The 16642-nt window shown below is 54.0% G+C and overlaps 4 protein-coding genes across 4 annotated transcripts; 2 read left to right on the top strand and 2 right to left on the bottom strand.

Annotated features, from left to right (window-relative positions):
- Positions 1–1506: 1506 nt before the first annotated feature.
- On the top strand, positions 1507–9256 carry CORC01_05174 (protein phosphatase 2C; the record flags this gene model as incomplete). The annotated part of the gene is made up of 4 exons (XM_022616818.1): positions 1507–1676; positions 2606–3368; positions 3583–9015; positions 9065–9256. The coding sequence occupies 4 exons, from the start codon at positions 1507–1509 to the stop codon at positions 9254–9256; spliced, it is 6558 nt and encodes a 2185-aa protein (XP_022476742.1).
- A 773-nt stretch (positions 9257–10029) lies between these two features.
- Positions 10030–11901, bottom strand: CORC01_05173 (Alg9-like mannosyltransferase; the record flags this gene model as incomplete). Its single annotated transcript, XM_022616817.1, has 3 exons — positions 10030–11312; positions 11383–11832; positions 11889–11901. The coding sequence occupies 3 exons, from the start codon at positions 11899–11901 to the stop codon at positions 10030–10032; spliced, it is 1746 nt and encodes a 581-aa protein (XP_022476741.1).
- Positions 11902–12579: 678 nt separating this feature from the next.
- Positions 12580–13060, top strand: CORC01_05172 (uncharacterized protein; the record flags this gene model as incomplete). The annotated part of the gene is made up of 4 exons (XM_022616816.1): positions 12580–12607; positions 12675–12734; positions 12825–12932; positions 13005–13060. The coding sequence occupies 4 exons, from the start codon at positions 12580–12582 to the stop codon at positions 13058–13060; spliced, it is 252 nt and encodes an 83-aa protein (XP_022476740.1).
- A 628-nt stretch (positions 13061–13688) lies between these two features.
- Positions 13689–16175, bottom strand: CORC01_05171 (ubiquitin carboxyl-terminal hydrolase; the record flags this gene model as incomplete). Its single annotated transcript, XM_022616815.1, has 4 exons — positions 13689–15729; positions 15780–15793; positions 15866–16012; positions 16137–16175. 4 exons carry the CDS (start codon positions 16173–16175, stop codon positions 13689–13691), a joined length of 2241 nt encoding a protein of 746 aa, XP_022476739.1.
- Positions 16176–16642: the final 467 nt, after the last annotated feature.

Raw genomic sequence — 16642 nt, 5'->3', positions numbered from 1 at the left:
CAAGGGTCCGCAGAGGGAGAGAAGATATACGGATGTACCTATGTAGGGCCTGCTCACACTTTGATTGGATTCCAGGTTGGTCTGAGCGACACTCCTGCTACCTTGCTTAGGAACTTTACTGGTAGCCTGTAGGTGCTTAGCCCGGCTAACCGCTTACCCACTCGCCCACACGGCCACTCAACCGCACCTCAGCGCGCTACGCCTCCGGCAGAGCGACGGAAGCGAGTCCTGGTGCGGGTCTAATCCCCGGACACGCCCACCTCACGTTATGATTTCAGAATACCCAAGCGTGCCAAAGTAGGTGGTTACTTTTCAAGATATCTCAAAATGTGTCAGGGTTTCCTGGGATGGAGACAAGGAATGTTGGTGCTCCTTTCAAGCGTGGCCTCGGAATGAAGTTCCGAACGAGATGGACATTCGACATTGGACATTCAGACTCGCTGATTCCTTTCCACCGACACTGACATCCATTGTGGTACCTGGGATTGTCACCTTGGGGTTGTACGGACGGGAGGCATTGGGATAGAATTGGGACGGGAACGGGCCATTGGTCACTGGATGCCTCGCCTTGCCCTATGTGCCTATCTACCTTACGGTCTACCTCGGGATACCTTAGGTAGGGACCGAAAGCACTTCCCAGCGGTGGCGCCAACACAGAGCTCGGGGGACACTTTCCCGTCTGCACACTCCGTATCAACACACCATACTATGTATGCCACGCCACACTCATTGGATACACACCACACAACTTAGTTTGGTTCGAGCTAGGTACCAAAGGTACCTGGGTGTCTTCTCAGTGCTCACCCAGCTCATCTGTCCGTTGTACAAGAGCTAAGGTAGTACCTCACCTTTCGGCCCTACTTTACATTACCTGCTATTCTCGCTGTCACGCAACTTCATTTCTTTTTGCCTCCTCGCATCACAACTGACATCAGCAGACGCGACCAGACTGCGGAAACAGCCATATTGCCGACAGACCGTCTTGCCGCCGTTCCGATTCCTTCACATTCCACCTAGCCGCCACAAGCATGATCTAATCGCATCGATATTTCCTCTGCCTCTGCCTGCCCATTCTCAGAACGGCCTCGACCCCTCGTTTGGGCTGTGGGCTCTTGGTTCTGGTCGATCTCGAGCTGTTTTCGTGCCCGCTTCTCTACGAATAAACTACCTAGACCGTCAACAACGACAGCTGGTCCCCGCTTCTCGCCGGATTGCTGGCTTGCTTGAGCTTCTCCATCGAAATCTGAAAGTGTGGTCCACACCTCACCTACGGCACACCCGCAAATATCGATTACGATTACCGCCCACTCCACCCTCGTCGTCGACGTACCCGCTTCCCACTAGGCCTACCTATTCCGTACGAATACTGCCCACAGCGCACGCTTTCATCCACGGCGTCCACCTCATAGTGTGCGGCGCGCCGTGCTGCGCCAGTTCCCTCTGTTTTTCAACCTTGTTTCCCGGGAATGACATGGCTCTGCGCCCTCTCGCGACGGCCTGTCGACAATGACGAGCAATGAGGCCGGCTCCCGCTTCAGCTCTCTCACGAGCACCAGTACCGACAGCACCCGATCATCGGCCACCGTGAGACCCTCCAGCAACCCCGTTCCATCATCGCGTATGTCGTCCATGCGCCTGAAGATGGAGGGCAATGGGAATGGATCTCTCGCAGACAAGTGAGTGTCATGTTCTTCTTCATATTCGACCCTGTTCCGGTCCGATCCCCGAATTCCCATGACCCCCAGTCGATCAATCAACCACCATTCACTCACGCACACACACACACACACACACACACACAAAACACCAATTCTCATCTCACTCCATGTGTCTTGTATTCGTACACCAAGCCTACACCAAGCCAGGCCCATCGGCGTTGGGGTTGAGTTGAGTGGTCTCATTATCACTTTCACTCTCTTTCCCCCTCGCTGCGTCTCTGTGTCTCCACGGCGTGGACAGGCCGCAAGCCGCGAGCCGCAAGTGGGTTGTTGAGTCGTGAAGTGGTCCTGGCGCTCCCAGTCTCGTTGCTGCTTCCCAGGGCCGCTGTTCCCTGCTGCTCGTTGGTTCAAGCTGTCGTCCCGCAGCTTTTTCCCCTGCGTGCCGTCGCGGCGTCCCGAAACCCAGTCCCAGTCACAGCCCCAGGCGAGACACAATTGGTGTACGAATAGTGTCTAGGACTCTAGGTACAGGCAGCCTAGGCTCCCCGCCCCTGGGCGTCCTCCCCTCTCTCTCGCACGCATTTTATTGTCCCCCTCCAACAGCAGCAGCCCATCGACCCTGAACCAACAAACCTCATCGCGTACCTCGTACGTTCCCTGCCTTAACTCACCCCTCCTTCCCCGTGCCCCCCTCGCCTCCTTCGCCCCGGCCCAAGGCAAGCTTTGTCGTCGTCGCTTCGATGGTGGAGCTATCTGCTGTTTTCGATCCCTTCAGTCCAGCCCTCCAGTCCAGCCCTCTAGTCCAGCCCAGTTGCAGCTCTTACCCAAGACAAACTCATTCTCCTACCGGACTAACAGCTTTCTCTCCCCTTTTCCTCCGTGTTCCCTATTCTGATTGACGAATGCACCCGTAACTGACTGGTCCCTGCGTTCCACCCCCCGTCCAGATCTTTCATTAGTGATTTGAGTCCAGCCGACCCGTCCGCCTCCTCCCCTTCTGCCTCTGCGCCGCGCGGAGCTTTGTCACCAGGAACACCAAAGTCCAATGCCTCGTCCTCTCGCGATCATCGCCTGAGCGACTTCGGCAACTATCGTCGAGACCTGGCCGTCCTAGAGAACTTTGGCGGCCGTCTGCCCTCCAACCAACACAATCCTCCCACGTCCACTCCCTCCTCCGCCTCTCAGATAGCTCCCTGGATGTCGCCATCCAACGGCGGTGCCACCGCATCCACGCCTCAGAGCCAGCTCAATACTACCTTTTACAACGATTCGAGCGATAACTTGTCCGTCGCCTCGCAGCTCTCGCCTGGCTTCCGTCCGCCTACAAATCGCCTTGCGCCGCAATCTTCTGGCAGCCAAGATTCGCCTGAGGTGGCATACTTTGAAGACGAGCGAAGGCCTTCTCTGGCTAGCATAACAACGTTGAGTAGTCAGGGCTCCAAGACGAGCGTTCGAAGAGGTGGATTGCAAAAACTGCAGGGTTTCTTTGGGGAGGAATTTCCTGGGCGAGACGGTTCCGAGAGTAGTTTGCATTCGAGTTCTGGCAGGGACCGCTCGCGGTCCTACAGCCACAGCCGCCCTACCAGAGATCGCAACTACTCTAACGCGACAGACCATGCACGAGACCGAGAAGCTTCGCCTTCATCATCGAGACCAAGAACGCCTGTACCGGCTCCTGAAGTTGTTCCATTCCTCTACCAAGAGGCTGATGTGAGTACACGCTGCTTGACTGATCCCACTCTCGACGATTTCTTTTGTTGCGAATATCCCTTTCACTCATCCGCATTCCGCATATCCGCATCCTTGGCGCCGCTATCTCGCATACGGGAATTGCGCCGCATCAACCCATCGTCTTATCTTATCTCTTATTACCCCTTCTTCCACCCGTCCTGTGTCGAGTCAAGACTGCTAAATGTGCTTCAAGGATATTGCCAGGTTCGGCGAAGCCCCAGTCAGAGACATTTTGAGCGGTCCCGACCGCGAACGTTACATGAACAACGAAAATCCCAACAACCCGCAAAATCCACCAAAGACGTCCTCATCCAACCGCTCCGGCCACTCAATCGTGCATCTTCCCGGCCACCACCACCGCCACAACAGGAGCATTGATGATGGCAGGGCACTGCGACCAACTGTAAGCAGGGAAGATTCGCAGGCCAGCTTGCAAGTACAGCAGAACCCCCGAGAGCGTGGTGGTTCAGCAGCCACCGTCATGTACGGCTCCAATCGATCCCGCGCCCAAAGCCCGACGCCGAGCGGCGGCTACTTCAGCTCGAGACATGGCACTGTCGATGGCTCGACGTCGCCTGGCGGCCAGCACCAACACCAGCAGCAACAGCAACAGACGCCGCACCACTCCAAGAGAAATCTACTGCATCGTCTACGACGGAACAAGGACAAAGATGATGGAACGTCTAGATTACGCGACCTCCCGGGCTCGACTCGGTCATTGGCCGCCAAGCCTTCCCGACCAGAATTCGCTAGACCCGAGCTATCACCTTCAACCTTCCCGCTCGCCTCCTCTGGCACCGAGCCTGGTCCGGACCAGGACCCTCGACTGGCAGCGTACAACCAACGAAACCAGACCTTCAACAACAGATTCCCATTTTCCAAAAGCAAAGGTCGGCAACAACGGCCGACAGACACGCAAGATGAGCAGATCGGACCGACCGATAGGCAGCCCGGAGCACACAGCAATGCCGGACTACTTGGGGGGATTATCTTGGATACCAACCTGAATGATATGGACGGTATTCTTACGAAACCGCAGCCTCTGACACCCATGGATAACGGCTTGTTCTCAAACATTAGCGATCTCGAAAAGGTCGAACAACCCCCTCCAGTGCCTGCGAAGCCCGATGCTGTCCTTGGACCCAATGGGTCTTGGAACGCGCCGGACAGCTGGGCTGTGCGCCGTAACACAGAGGACACCACGTACCAGGCGCCAGACATCGACGATATTGGCAGTCCACCTCGGCCCGACGAGAAGATGACACCTTACTGCATTCGCATCTTCAGATCCGACGGGACGTTTGCGACTTTGTCCATGGCCCTTGATGCTAGCGTTACCGATGTTATATCTCAACTTATTAAGAAGACTTATGCGACGGATGGGCTGGAGAATTACCACATTATTTTGAAGAAGCATGACTTGGTCCGGGTGCTCGGTGCTCCCGAGCGACCACTTTTGATGCAGAAGCGGCTGCTGCAACAAATTGGGTACGAGGAGCGGGACCGGATCGAAGACGTTGGTCGGGAGGACAACAGCTATCTGTGCCGGTTCATGTTCCTTTCCTCGAGAGAAAGCGACTTCCACTCCGTCACGAACGACCTCGGACTTGGACGCATACAGAAGTTCAACCACGTCGACCTTGCCGGCCGCAACCTCATCACAATTCCGATCTCGCTCTATTCAAAGGCCTCTGAGATTATATCGCTAAACCTATCACGCAACCTTTCCCTGGATCTCCCCCGCGACTTCATTCAATCATGTCAAAACTTGAGAGACATCAAGTTCAACAACAACGAAGCACGACGATTACCACCCAGTCTAGGCAAGGCGGCAAAGCTGACGTACCTCGATGTGTCTAACAATCGATTGGAACAGCTGGACCACGCAGAACTAAACGGTCTACAGGGCATACTCAAGCTCAACATAGCCAATAACCGCCTCAAGGCCCTTCCGCCGTATTTCGGTGCCTACAGGGCTCTGCGGAACCTCAACATCTCATCCAACTTTCTGGACAAGTTTCCGTTGTTCCTTTGCCAGGTGGAGACTCTCGTTGAGTTGGACCTCAGCTTCAATTCGATCAGTAGTCTACCTAACGAGATCGGGAGACTGAGAAACTTGGAAAAATTCGTGATAACCAACAACAGGCTGTCAAATGCGCTGCCCGAAACTTTCAGCGAGTTGCAAGGCCTCCGAGAGCTGGATATCAAGTACAACGCCATCACGAGCATCGACATCATCTCACTACTGCCCAAGCTAGAGATTCTTTCAGCAGACCACAACAGTATCTCACAATTCATCGGCAGTTTCGACAGGATACGGAGCTTGAAATTGAACTCCAATCCGATCACTAAATTCGAGATCAACGAGCCAGTTCTGACATTAAAGATGCTAAATCTATCTCACTGCCAACTCGCGAGTATCGACGAGACATTCAACATGATGTTAAACTTGGAGCGTCTCGTGCTGGACAAAAACTACTTCGTGTCCCTGCCACCACTCATCGGGAACCTAAGCAAGTTGGAGCACTTCAGTATTGCGAACAATAACGTAGCGGAACTGCCCCCTTCCATAGGATGTCTTACGGAGCTGCGAGTGTTGGACGTGCGGAGGAACAACATCAGGAAACTGCCGATGGAGCTGTGGTGGGCGAATAAGCTCGAGACCTTGAACGCATCTTCCAACATTTTGGAGAACTTCCCCAAGCCGGGCTCAAGACAACCCCGGCCGTCGGGCGAAGAAGCACAGACGCCATCTGCTGTGAACAAGCCCAACCCAATGGAGCGCATCGCTCAGTCTCCGTTGGAAGAATCACCAGATGCATCCAGGAGACCGAGCCAGAACTCGTCGTCAACCTTGCTGAGCGTTGGACCGTCGCCTGTACCAGGTGGTGGCGACAGGAAGAGCTCTGTGGTGTCAGTATATGGTAAGGGTGGCCGAAAGACGTCAGTTGTGTCTAGGTCTACATCGCAAGGCACCGTGCCGCCATTACCACCCTCTGCAACCGCAAGGAAAGACTCCAGTCTGTCATCAAGGCTGTATACGACTTTTGCCGGATCTTTGCGCAACCTGTACTTGGCCGAGAACAAGCTTGACGACGAAGTTTTTGACCAGATTACGATGCTCAACGAGCTACGCGTCCTCAACCTGTCTTGGAATTATATCAACGACATGCCACAAAGATCAATCAAGAGCTGGCCTCAGATGGTGGAACTTTATCTCTCTGGTAACGAGCTGACGACGTTGCCGGCTGATGATCTTGAAGATGCCAGTCTGTTGCAAGTGTTACACATCAACGGGAACAAGTTCACCAACCTGCCGGCCGACATTTCCAGGGCTAAGAAACTTGCGGTGTTGGACTGTGGCAGCAATTCCCTCAAATACAACATCTCCAATGTTCCGTACGACTGGAACTGGAATCTCAACCCGAACCTCAGATACCTCAATCTTTCGGGCAACAAGCGCTTGGAAATCAAACAAACCGCAGTTGGTCCGACGGTGACGAACCGAGAGTCTCTCGCCGACTTCAACAGGCTCTCCAACCTGAGGGTACTAGGTCTCATGGATGTCACCCTTACACAACCTACGATCCCGGACCAGAGTGAGGATCGCCGTGTGCGAACGTCTGGTTCTCTTGCCGGCCATCTTCCATATGGTATGGCCGACACGCTGGGCAAGAATGAACACCTTTCAACCATCGACCTTGTGGTGCCTCGATACAACTCCACGGAGACCGAGACCCTGCTTGGTTTGTTTGATGGGCAGGCTCTCTCCAGCGGAGGCTCCAAGATTGCCAAGTATCTGCATGAGAACTTTGGCCACATCTTTGGCATGGAGCTGAAGGGCCTCAAAACGCGTCTCAATGAGACACCGGCGGATGCTTTGAGGCGTGCCTTCTTGTCTCTCAACAAAGATCTTGTCACCGTGGCCATCCAACACACCGAAGAGCGTTCGCAAAAGACGCATAGGGGCTCTGCAACGCCGGTCGTGTTGAGCAAAGAAGACCTCAACTCTGGCGGTGTCGCCACCGTGGTCTATCTTCAAAACACTGAGCTCTACGTCGCCAATGTGGGCGACGCTCAAGCTATGCTCATTCAGACAGATGGCTCCCACAAGATCCTCACGCGGAAGCACGATCCAGCTGAGCCGAGCGAGCGACAACGCATTCGCGAGGCTGGAGGATGGGTCTCTCGTAACGGCAGACTGAACGACCTGCTTGAGGTTTCCAGGGCCTTTGGCTATGTAGACCTCATGCCAGCGGTCCAAGCTGCGCCCTACGTCAGCAATTTCACTATCCGCGAGCAGGACGACATCATTCTGATTGCCACAAGAGAATTTTGGGAGTACTTGGATCCCGCTCTGGTGGTTGACTTTGCGAGACAGGAGCGCGGTGACTTGATGAGAGCATCGCAAAAGCTTCGTGACTTGGCCATCGCCTATGGCGCCACCAACAAGATTATGGTCATGATGATGAGCGTCGCCGATCTTAAGAGGCGGGTTGAAAGATCAAGGCTTCATCGTGGCCAGAGCATGTCTTTGTATCCCTCGGGCGTACCAGAAGACCTTCAACAACCCCTGCGAAGAGGCAAGAGGAACAAAGCCGACGTTCTCGATTCAAGTCTTCAACGTCTTGAGGCTGAGATTCCAGCACCGACAGGCAACGTTTCTATCGCCTTCACTGATATCAAGAACTCGACTACTTTGTGGGAGATGTATCCCGCTGCCATGAGATCTGCAATTAAACTGCACAACGAAGTCATGCGTCGGCAGCTGCGGAGAATTGGTGGGTACGAGGTTAAGACTGAAGGAGATGCATTCATGGTATCTTTCCCGACAGCCACATCGGCGCTGCTCTGGTGTTTTGCTGTGCAAATGTCATTACTGGATGTCAACTGGCCTGCCGAAGTCATCAACTCTGTTTCTTGCCAGGCACTTTACGACAAGGACAACGCCTTGATCTTCAAGGGTCTCTCAGTACGCATGGGCATTCACTTCGGCGAAGCCGTCAGTGAGATGGATCCCGTCACGAGGCGTATGGACTACTTTGGTCCAATGGTCAACAAGGCTTCTCGTATTTCGTCCGTAGCTGATGGTGGGCAAATCACCGTTTCATCTGACTTCATCTCGGAGATCCAGCGCTGTTTGGAGAACTATCAGGACACGGACAGAAACGGGTCGATTGGGTCCGAAGATACCTTTGATGATGACCAGATGGGTTTGGCAATCCGAAAAGATCTGCGATCTCTCAGCTCTCAGGGTTTCGAAGTGAAAGAAATGGGTGAGAAGAAACTGAAGGGCCTCGAAAACCCGGAAGTCGTGTACTCCTTGTACCCGCATGCACTTGCGGGCCGTATCGAGCATCACCAACAACATGAGCAACGGACCGAAGTTGACAAACCGGCCATTCTCCAGGCAGGCAGCCAGTTGGCTTTCGACACCGAATCTATCTGGGCTTTGTGGCGCGTCAGCTTGCGACTGGAGATGCTGTGCAGCTCTCTAGAAAACGTGTCTGGCCAGGGCTTGCAACCACCCGAAACAGAGCTATTGGAGAGAATGAAACACCGAGGAGGTGAAGTCACGGAACGGTTCCTGCTCAATTTCATGGAGCATCAAGTGAGCAGAATAGAGGTAAGTCCTGGGGCGAATTTTTTGAAGAGCCTTAGCTAACATGTGCCAGACCTGCGTAACGAGCTTGTCGCTTCGTCATATTTCTTTCGGCAGCGCACCATTGCAACAACTTGAGGACATGCGAGGTCCTATGAGCGACATCCTTGACCAGGTTGCCAAGCAGATGGCCGAGCTAGCAAGGTACAAAGCACTGTATGGCGAGTTGAACGACATTGAAGACGACGGGAGCGAAACGGAATGAAAGGCGTGGCGGGAGTTCATTTCATGATTCCCTTGCTGCAGCCTCACATATAGTATACCTACGACGCGAGACAGCATCCTGTCCACAACAACATTAACAACGAGAACAACAACAATACCTGGATACCCGTTCCTTTCGAGGGGGAACATGGCGCTCTTATATACATAGTCCATTCCTGTATCATGTGATTACGACACCCAGACAATTTCAGCGAGCCGTAGTTCAACAACTGCTTTCGGTATGTCATTGCTTCAGACAGCTGGTTTACCCAGGGCTAGGCTAGTGAGCAGCTCCGACCGGCCGGTCGTGGAAGGCGTGTTGGATGGAGGCAAGGCAGTGGATAGGCAGACGGTTGGTTTTGGTTTCCTATCGTTTAGGGGGGTTTTACGACAGCAGCATTGGAGAGGGCTGTTTTGGATGGGCTGATAACCAAAAAAAAGTGTGATTTGATTCTGGTTTTGGGGTTGGCAGTGGCAGTGGCGACGGTTGTTGCTGTTGGACAGAATTGAGGCCTACACTGGTCTCTCGTGGTAGGATAGTGTCTGCTTGTTTATTGCACAATGCCGGAGCACACTGGCGTATTAACCGAATGAATACCAAGTTTTGCCCTCTGGATCTCGAGCCATTCGTCTTTAATGTGCACCACTCGCTACTGTCAGTCATCATCCCAGGCACCAAAAGTCATGAGCTCAGATTTGACCTCGGCAAGTTATGCCGATTTGTGGTACCTTGGTTCCACTGACATTGGATACATTCTCACAGAATATCTTCTATTATGAAGACACTATGCGGGCACCGGCGCCACCAACATCCTTAGCCCGCTTCATAATCCGTACGCGGGGCTCCATGCGCGGACCAACCCACCAGCCGCCCGTCCACCCCCGTACTATATCACGTACCCGCTTCACCACGAGCCCTCTGCCCAGGATTCTGCCCTCCCCTTTCTCATCGTCACCGGCCCCAGCCCCGGCCGATGATGTCTGGGAACCCGGCTTCAGCACCTCGACGCCGGCGTACCCCTGCACGACACCCATCGTCTCCCATTGGCCACCCTTCACGGACGCCGTATCTTCGGCGAGAACGAAGTCGAAGCGGGACCAGAAGCCCGGGTTGGAGATGACAGATTTCTCTTCCGTCTTGTCGAATGCGAGGATCGGACCGGACGACATGCCCAAAGATGATGAGGAGTCCTCGTGGAGGGAGGACTCGAGGGCGCGGGAGTGCGGGTTCTTGGGCAGACCGACGCGGTTCTGGGTGAAAAGGGTCACGCCAGTCATGCAGCTTAGTACATCAGTGTGGACGGTCGTCACGGAGCTGGAGGGGGACGCCGCGACGAGGGCGTGGAGCTCGCGGATGGCGTCGCCGCCTGGATAGTTTAGCGAGGAGAGGAGGAGCATCCCCGTGGAGGCGGCGATGGAGGCGAGGACGCTGAGGCCGAGGACCAGGGAGCCAAGCGTGTATAGGGCAGACTTTTTGCGGCGGACAAAGATGAAGTTGGCGCCCTGGGCGGCGGCTGCCGTCAGGGGCGGGACGACGTAGAAGATGAAACGGGCTTCCTTGTGCGGCTGGATGGAGTAGATGGCTACGAAGAGGAGGGGCGGGATCACCAGTCCGGCGGCGGAGTGGACCGTGCCCGGCTGCGCGAGAGCCAGCGGGATCAAGAGAGTGAAAATCAGGGGGTTAACGAGCAGCCGCGGAAGGGCGGAGGAAAAGTAGTAGTGCCAGGGGGAGACGCCCCAGTTGGACGAGGAACCGAGGACGGCGTTGTAGTAGAAGCCCCAGAGCTCGGGCCAGAGGGGGCGTTGCCAAAAGTACGAGTCTAGCGGCACGGATACGGCGATGGCGACGGCGAAGGAGATGAGGAAAGGGCGGATGAGCTTTGGGATCGTGAGTTGGCGAGTGAGGAGGAGGTGGAGACCTGTGGTTGCGAGGAGGAGGGCGACTTCTGAGCGGAAGATTGCCGCGGCGAAGACGAGGAGGGAGATTGCGACGCGGAGACGCGGGAGGTGGGATTGAGGGGATTGGTTCGGGAGGAGATTGGCCGACGCGAGGGTTGCTGTAGATTCGTTAGGATTAAGGGTGGAAAAAAAGGGGGAGAGGAGGGGATGAAGGAGAGAACATCTTACTCAACGCAAAGGCAAACATGTTGGGCAACGTCCTCGACGCGTAAAAGACGATGTGAAACTGGCTAACGAGCAACAGAACCCACCACCTCATGACGCCCATGCTCAGCGCCTTGCCCAAGCTCCTCGCAAATACCACAAGGGCGGCGGCGTTGGCGAGGCCCAGCAGCCCGCGGACGACGAGCTGGGCGTGGGCGAAGCCGACGAGGTTGACGAGGGGCCCGCCGAGGCCGGCGAGCAGCACGGCGCCGACGAAAGTGCGGGGCACGGCGCCGGGGAAGTCAAAGTGGTCGTAGGTTGCCCTCAGCCGGGCGGCGACGTCGTGGGTAGGGGTGCCATAGACGAGGACGTCGTGGGTCGCTTGGATGTTGAAGGATTCCTCTACTTTTGTGTCTGGGGCCAGGAGGAGGTGGAAGGTGATAAAGGCTGGTATGAGGCCTAGTAGGGCGGCATCTGCAAGTCTTGGTTAGTCCTTTTGACGGCACAGAGATTGAGTTTATTTAGATCACCTAGGAGCTTCATCGTGATGAACCGGCAAGGGGGCACCTGTGATGGTGCGTTGCAGAAAGCAGGTTAAGCAGAAGGGTTGCTTGTTGGTTATTTCATTGCTTGAATATACAACAGATCAGGATGAAGGAATAAAAAAGAAAGATGGGGGATGAAGAAGAAGAAGAAGAAGAAGAAGAAGAAGAAGAAAGCAACTTTGAAACGATTTGCCCTGTGCTTTCTCTCGCCTCATATGACCCTCAATTCTTGCTTCTCACGATTTCCGCTCCTGCACTGAAAGAGCAAGTGTAAGCTTGCGCCTCGTGCCTTGCCAATGCAGATCAAAATGCCATTGAAAGGGTGAGCTCTGAGCGTTCGTGCACGGCCCAGCACCACTCAATGCAAGCTAGCTGTCTTGCTGTACCCGCCGCTGCTCCGCCCTGCAGTGTGGACAGAGTGACAGATTCCGCTAATAATCCTCCTGCTGCCCCAGGTGCCTTCGCAGGGGTTCTCTTCGGAACGGATCAAATACGCCTCCCCACCTCTTACGGCATCCCTCTAAGCTCTGGACAGCGCAGCGCAACACCTTCACCACCTGGCTTCAAATCAACAAAGAGTTTCTCCATTTCCACGCCTACACTCCACATAGGACAAAACAAACCACCGTACTTTGGCTAGTCCGGGGCTTTCCAAAGCCAAAAGAAACCCGCCAAGATGTATATTTTGGGAAATTTTCTCTACAGTCCGTCGCAACTCCCTTACCCCTCGACACTTCGTCCAAACATAACTGACATCGGCGTTGTTCTAAGTCGCCGTCCTCCTCATTAATGCCATCGCCGTCCTCTCCGAAGACCGCTTCCTCGCGCGCAGTACGCCACGTCCCTTCTCTTCCGCAGCACATATTCATTCTGCGCCCAGCATTCAGACAACTTGACTAACAGTACTCCTTGCGCAAACAGTCAACCTATCCCCCTCCTCCTACGACCCAACCTTTGGCGCAAGCACCGACGCAAGCGTAAAGGCAAAGATCATCAACTTGATCGCCAGCGTACGGACGCTGATGAGAAGTACGGTTCTACCTTCCACGCCGGTTCTGTTTCCACCTTTCCAAATACTGACGCTCCTCCACTGATTAACAGTACCCTTAATCGGGATCAACACCTTGATCATTCTGTACGAGCTTATCCTCGGATAAGAAAGAGGGAGAGAAAAGAAGATAAAATGACAAGGCTGCTTCTCTATTATGCATCATATATGGATTGAATTTTTTTTTTCACAGCATGGCATCATGGTAACGAACCGGCGTTGAAGGAAGGAGAGCGGATGGGGTTTTAGTTGTCAACCTCTCGCATGTGTACCTGAAAACGTCACGGGCAACGAAACAAAGCTCGGTGACTTAATATAACATTTAGGTGGTGAAGATGCTGCCATTGTGTCAATCAAGTATTGGAACTATAGAGCGTTTCCGCTCTTGCTTGTTCTCTGCTGTTTTTAGTTGACCACACCTTGCGCTATCATACAAACCAACGAGGTGCCAGGAGAAAGTAACTATCGCTCAAGATGCCTTCATCACGCGTATCCCTCTTTTGCATCATCAAGTGAAAACCATTATCCAAGCAAACCACTCCATGCCTGGGTATCTGCCCATACCGCCATCTCCCCCGTCCCCAAACATCCATGTAGTCGACGAGGGTCCACGCCTAAAGCTAGACGTGCAGGCTATCTACCGTGCAGTACCGTGCTCTTCACTCCGTCTTTTTTTAATGTATGTACTGTCATATGCCAAAATCTTCAAATGAATCGTTAGAGCCTCGTGCGCCACTTCATGACAGCAGATTGCCACTCTTCTTCCGGCCAAGGTTGAAACTGAATCGCTCCTTCAACTCTTTAGGCTTCTCGTGTTGACTCGGCATCCCTTCTGAGCCGCTGTGCCCATTCTCGGATGGTTGATGTGATTCGCCCTTGTCCTTATCCTTGCTGAGGAATCCGAAACTCTTCCTGCTCATCGATTTACTCGCCCGACTGGATCGGTTGAGGAAGCTGCCTGAGCTTGACGATTCCTTCTTGGTGTCATCTTCTGCTGATTGCTTGCTGGCCTTGATAGCTCTGCGCAAATCTTCGTCTTCTCGTACACGAGCCATTCTCGCTCTGGCCATGCTTTCTCTGCGTTCCCTATCTTGGAGCTTTTCCTTGTCTTTCTCGGCTTGTTTCCTAGCTTTCTCTGCAGCTTCCTGCTCCTTCTTATCGCGCTTCTTGTCTTCCTTCGACTTTTCTGCCTTGGCCACCGTGTTTGACCTGGCGAGGCTAGACGAGATGAGGGGGGCAGCAGGAGTGGTTGACGTATCTAGTACCCGGGGAAGCTTTTCGGGAGGCGGAGCGTCCACCTTGCCTGGGGCCGTCTGTGCATGTGCCAGACTAGGCAGCGGCTCACGTTCCTCAATAGGGCTGACTGGCTGCGTAAACTGTTTCGAGAGAGGAGTCGTGCCGTTTGGTTGGCCATTTTCGTGAGCAACATTAGCGGCCTCGCTGGCGATTTTGACCTCCTCCAGACCTTCAGCCTCCATCTCAGCCTGCACCTTCTCGAATGTGGTTTCTTGGTAGAATAGGACATATGCGCAGGCCATGCCAGGTTTGTCTCCAAAGAAGTTCCGAACAAAATGTTTGTCAACCGGCTCCACCATCTCATCGTCAAACAGAACCCAGCCCCGGTCTTTCGTCTTGATCACCGATACGTAGTGGCCGTGATAGGCGTTGCCGCCAATGTGAACGACTACAGCGTACAGTTCGTAAAGTCGGTCAGGATCTTCTGCGTCGTCGGTAGTGTTGAACATACGCAAATGGTACGGGTAGACGACACGATGGAAGAGCTTCTGCAATCGACTGTAATCCTCGGTATACTTGAATCGCTTTAGGTGCAGTGCGAGAACCTTTGGTAAGCGCTTAATCTTCATCCGCTTTTCAGCCTCCTGAAGTCCACCGCAATGGTCGCAGTGGAACTTGTTGCGCTCACACAACATCTCTTCGGCGGAAAATTTTCGCAGGCAAGACGTCACTGACGAATGCTCCTCCAGGTCGATGGACAAGTCCAGGAATGTCTCGTCTCGTTGCGAGGCCGTTTCGCAGGTCAAGCACTTGGTTTCGGAAGTCAAAACACCCTCAAATATATCGTGAACCCAGCCGGTTCCGGGAGATCCCACACCGTTTGATGGTCGGTTCATCAGACTAGCTGCGCCGAGAGCGTTCTCCACTGACTGGACCAACCCGTCCTTGTTCTCAGCCTGTCGCTCTTGAATCCGTTTGGCGTTTGCTTCAACGTTGGAGATGACGTCGTTCAGAACGAGACCATAGAACTCATGGGCATCCTGGTGCATCGAATTGCGGAACATCTCGTTATCTCGTTTGAAGATTTCTAGGAACCGTTGTGGGCTCAGCACACCTGTCCTGGTATTGCTCTCGATAAGGGCCTGGAAAATGTCCTTGAGACCGGTGAAGGTGCATTCTTCCATGCCGTAAGCGGACGGGTTTTCCTGCGCCAGTTCCAGAATCGGGCCCTTGATCATGGCATGTTTCTTCTTATACTCTGGCGAATCAGGTTTGTCTTCAGGCCGTATACCTGGCGCTCCTGGTGGAGGCATTCCTGCTGTGATGGCCTGCCTGCGCTTCATAGATTCCGATGCACTTAAGCCTTTCTGTTTCGCTCCGGGCGTATTCGGGGGCTCTTTCGCGACTGGTGGCCGGATCGTTACGTTCACCTTTGATCGAGTTCCGTTCGGGGTATCAGTGGGCGACAGTGGAGGGTACTTGACGACGTGGTCTCGGAAGGATTCTGAATAGAACAATGCTTGGACAATTGAGTTACAATAACTACAGGCAAGTCAGCAAAACAGACGAGGCGTGACGATGGCGTCGCATACCAAGTGTTACCAAACTATATGTTCAATCAGCATTCAATGTCTCGGGAAAAGCGGTCGCTAGGCCGGCTGTGGCTTCATAGGCTTACATTCTCAAGGCCGAAGAACTTGTCAGTTCCGTCCTCCCTCAATGGGCCGGCATTTTGCAGCATCTTTTCCAAAGGAGTGAGCTCCGGCGCTGGCTCTTCCTTGACCTTTTTGCTCGGCACATCTTTGCTCGTTGGGCTCGAGGTAGTCTGTGTAGGACGAAGTCTGTTAGCGAGAAGAAGGCGAGGGTAGCAGCACAGCGGGGGGGAGATATTGTCATGGTATGTGATTAACAGGGCTTAGTTGAAGAAATGACGAAAGAAGGGAACGTACATTGCCCGCGCTCTTCAGTTTATTGAAGAAGCCAGCCATGTTGGCGACTCGTTGGGGTTGTGGACTTGGCGTAAGGGTGATGTCTGGGCGAGACAAGCTCACGACGGCCGAGCAGATGGAGCGAAGTTTACCATGCGATGGGTAATTGAGGCCGTGATGAAGGAAACACTGCGGACAAGGTACGGGGAGAGGTATTATCGTGTATTCGGGCGGATTCGAGAGATGCGCGCGATTATGGCGCAGAGGAGTAGGGGTCGTTTCCGTCGGGGATTCGGCCGAAGATACGGGTGGTCTGTGGAGGCAGGATGGGGAGAGGGACGAGAGGTGTCAGGGAAGATTGGATGCGGACAACGGTGGTAGAAGCAGCATTTGCCAGGACACAGACTCTCGACCCAGCCGTGTTGGCAGCAGAGAGAGAAGGCCGTATGACAGACAATGTGGGAAGAGGATGAAGAAGAAGAAGAAGGAAGGATTGGTAAGAGGCGTAGTACTCCGTAGCAATTGCG

Source organism: Colletotrichum orchidophilum (genome assembly GCF_001831195.1).
Source record: "Colletotrichum orchidophilum strain IMI 309357 chromosome Unknown Scaffold_35.1, whole genome shotgun sequence".
Lineage (NCBI taxonomy): Eukaryota > Fungi > Ascomycota > Sordariomycetes > Glomerellales > Glomerellaceae > Colletotrichum > Colletotrichum orchidophilum.
Note: the sequence above shows the minus strand (reverse complement) of the source record. Positions and strands in the feature narration are given on the sequence as shown.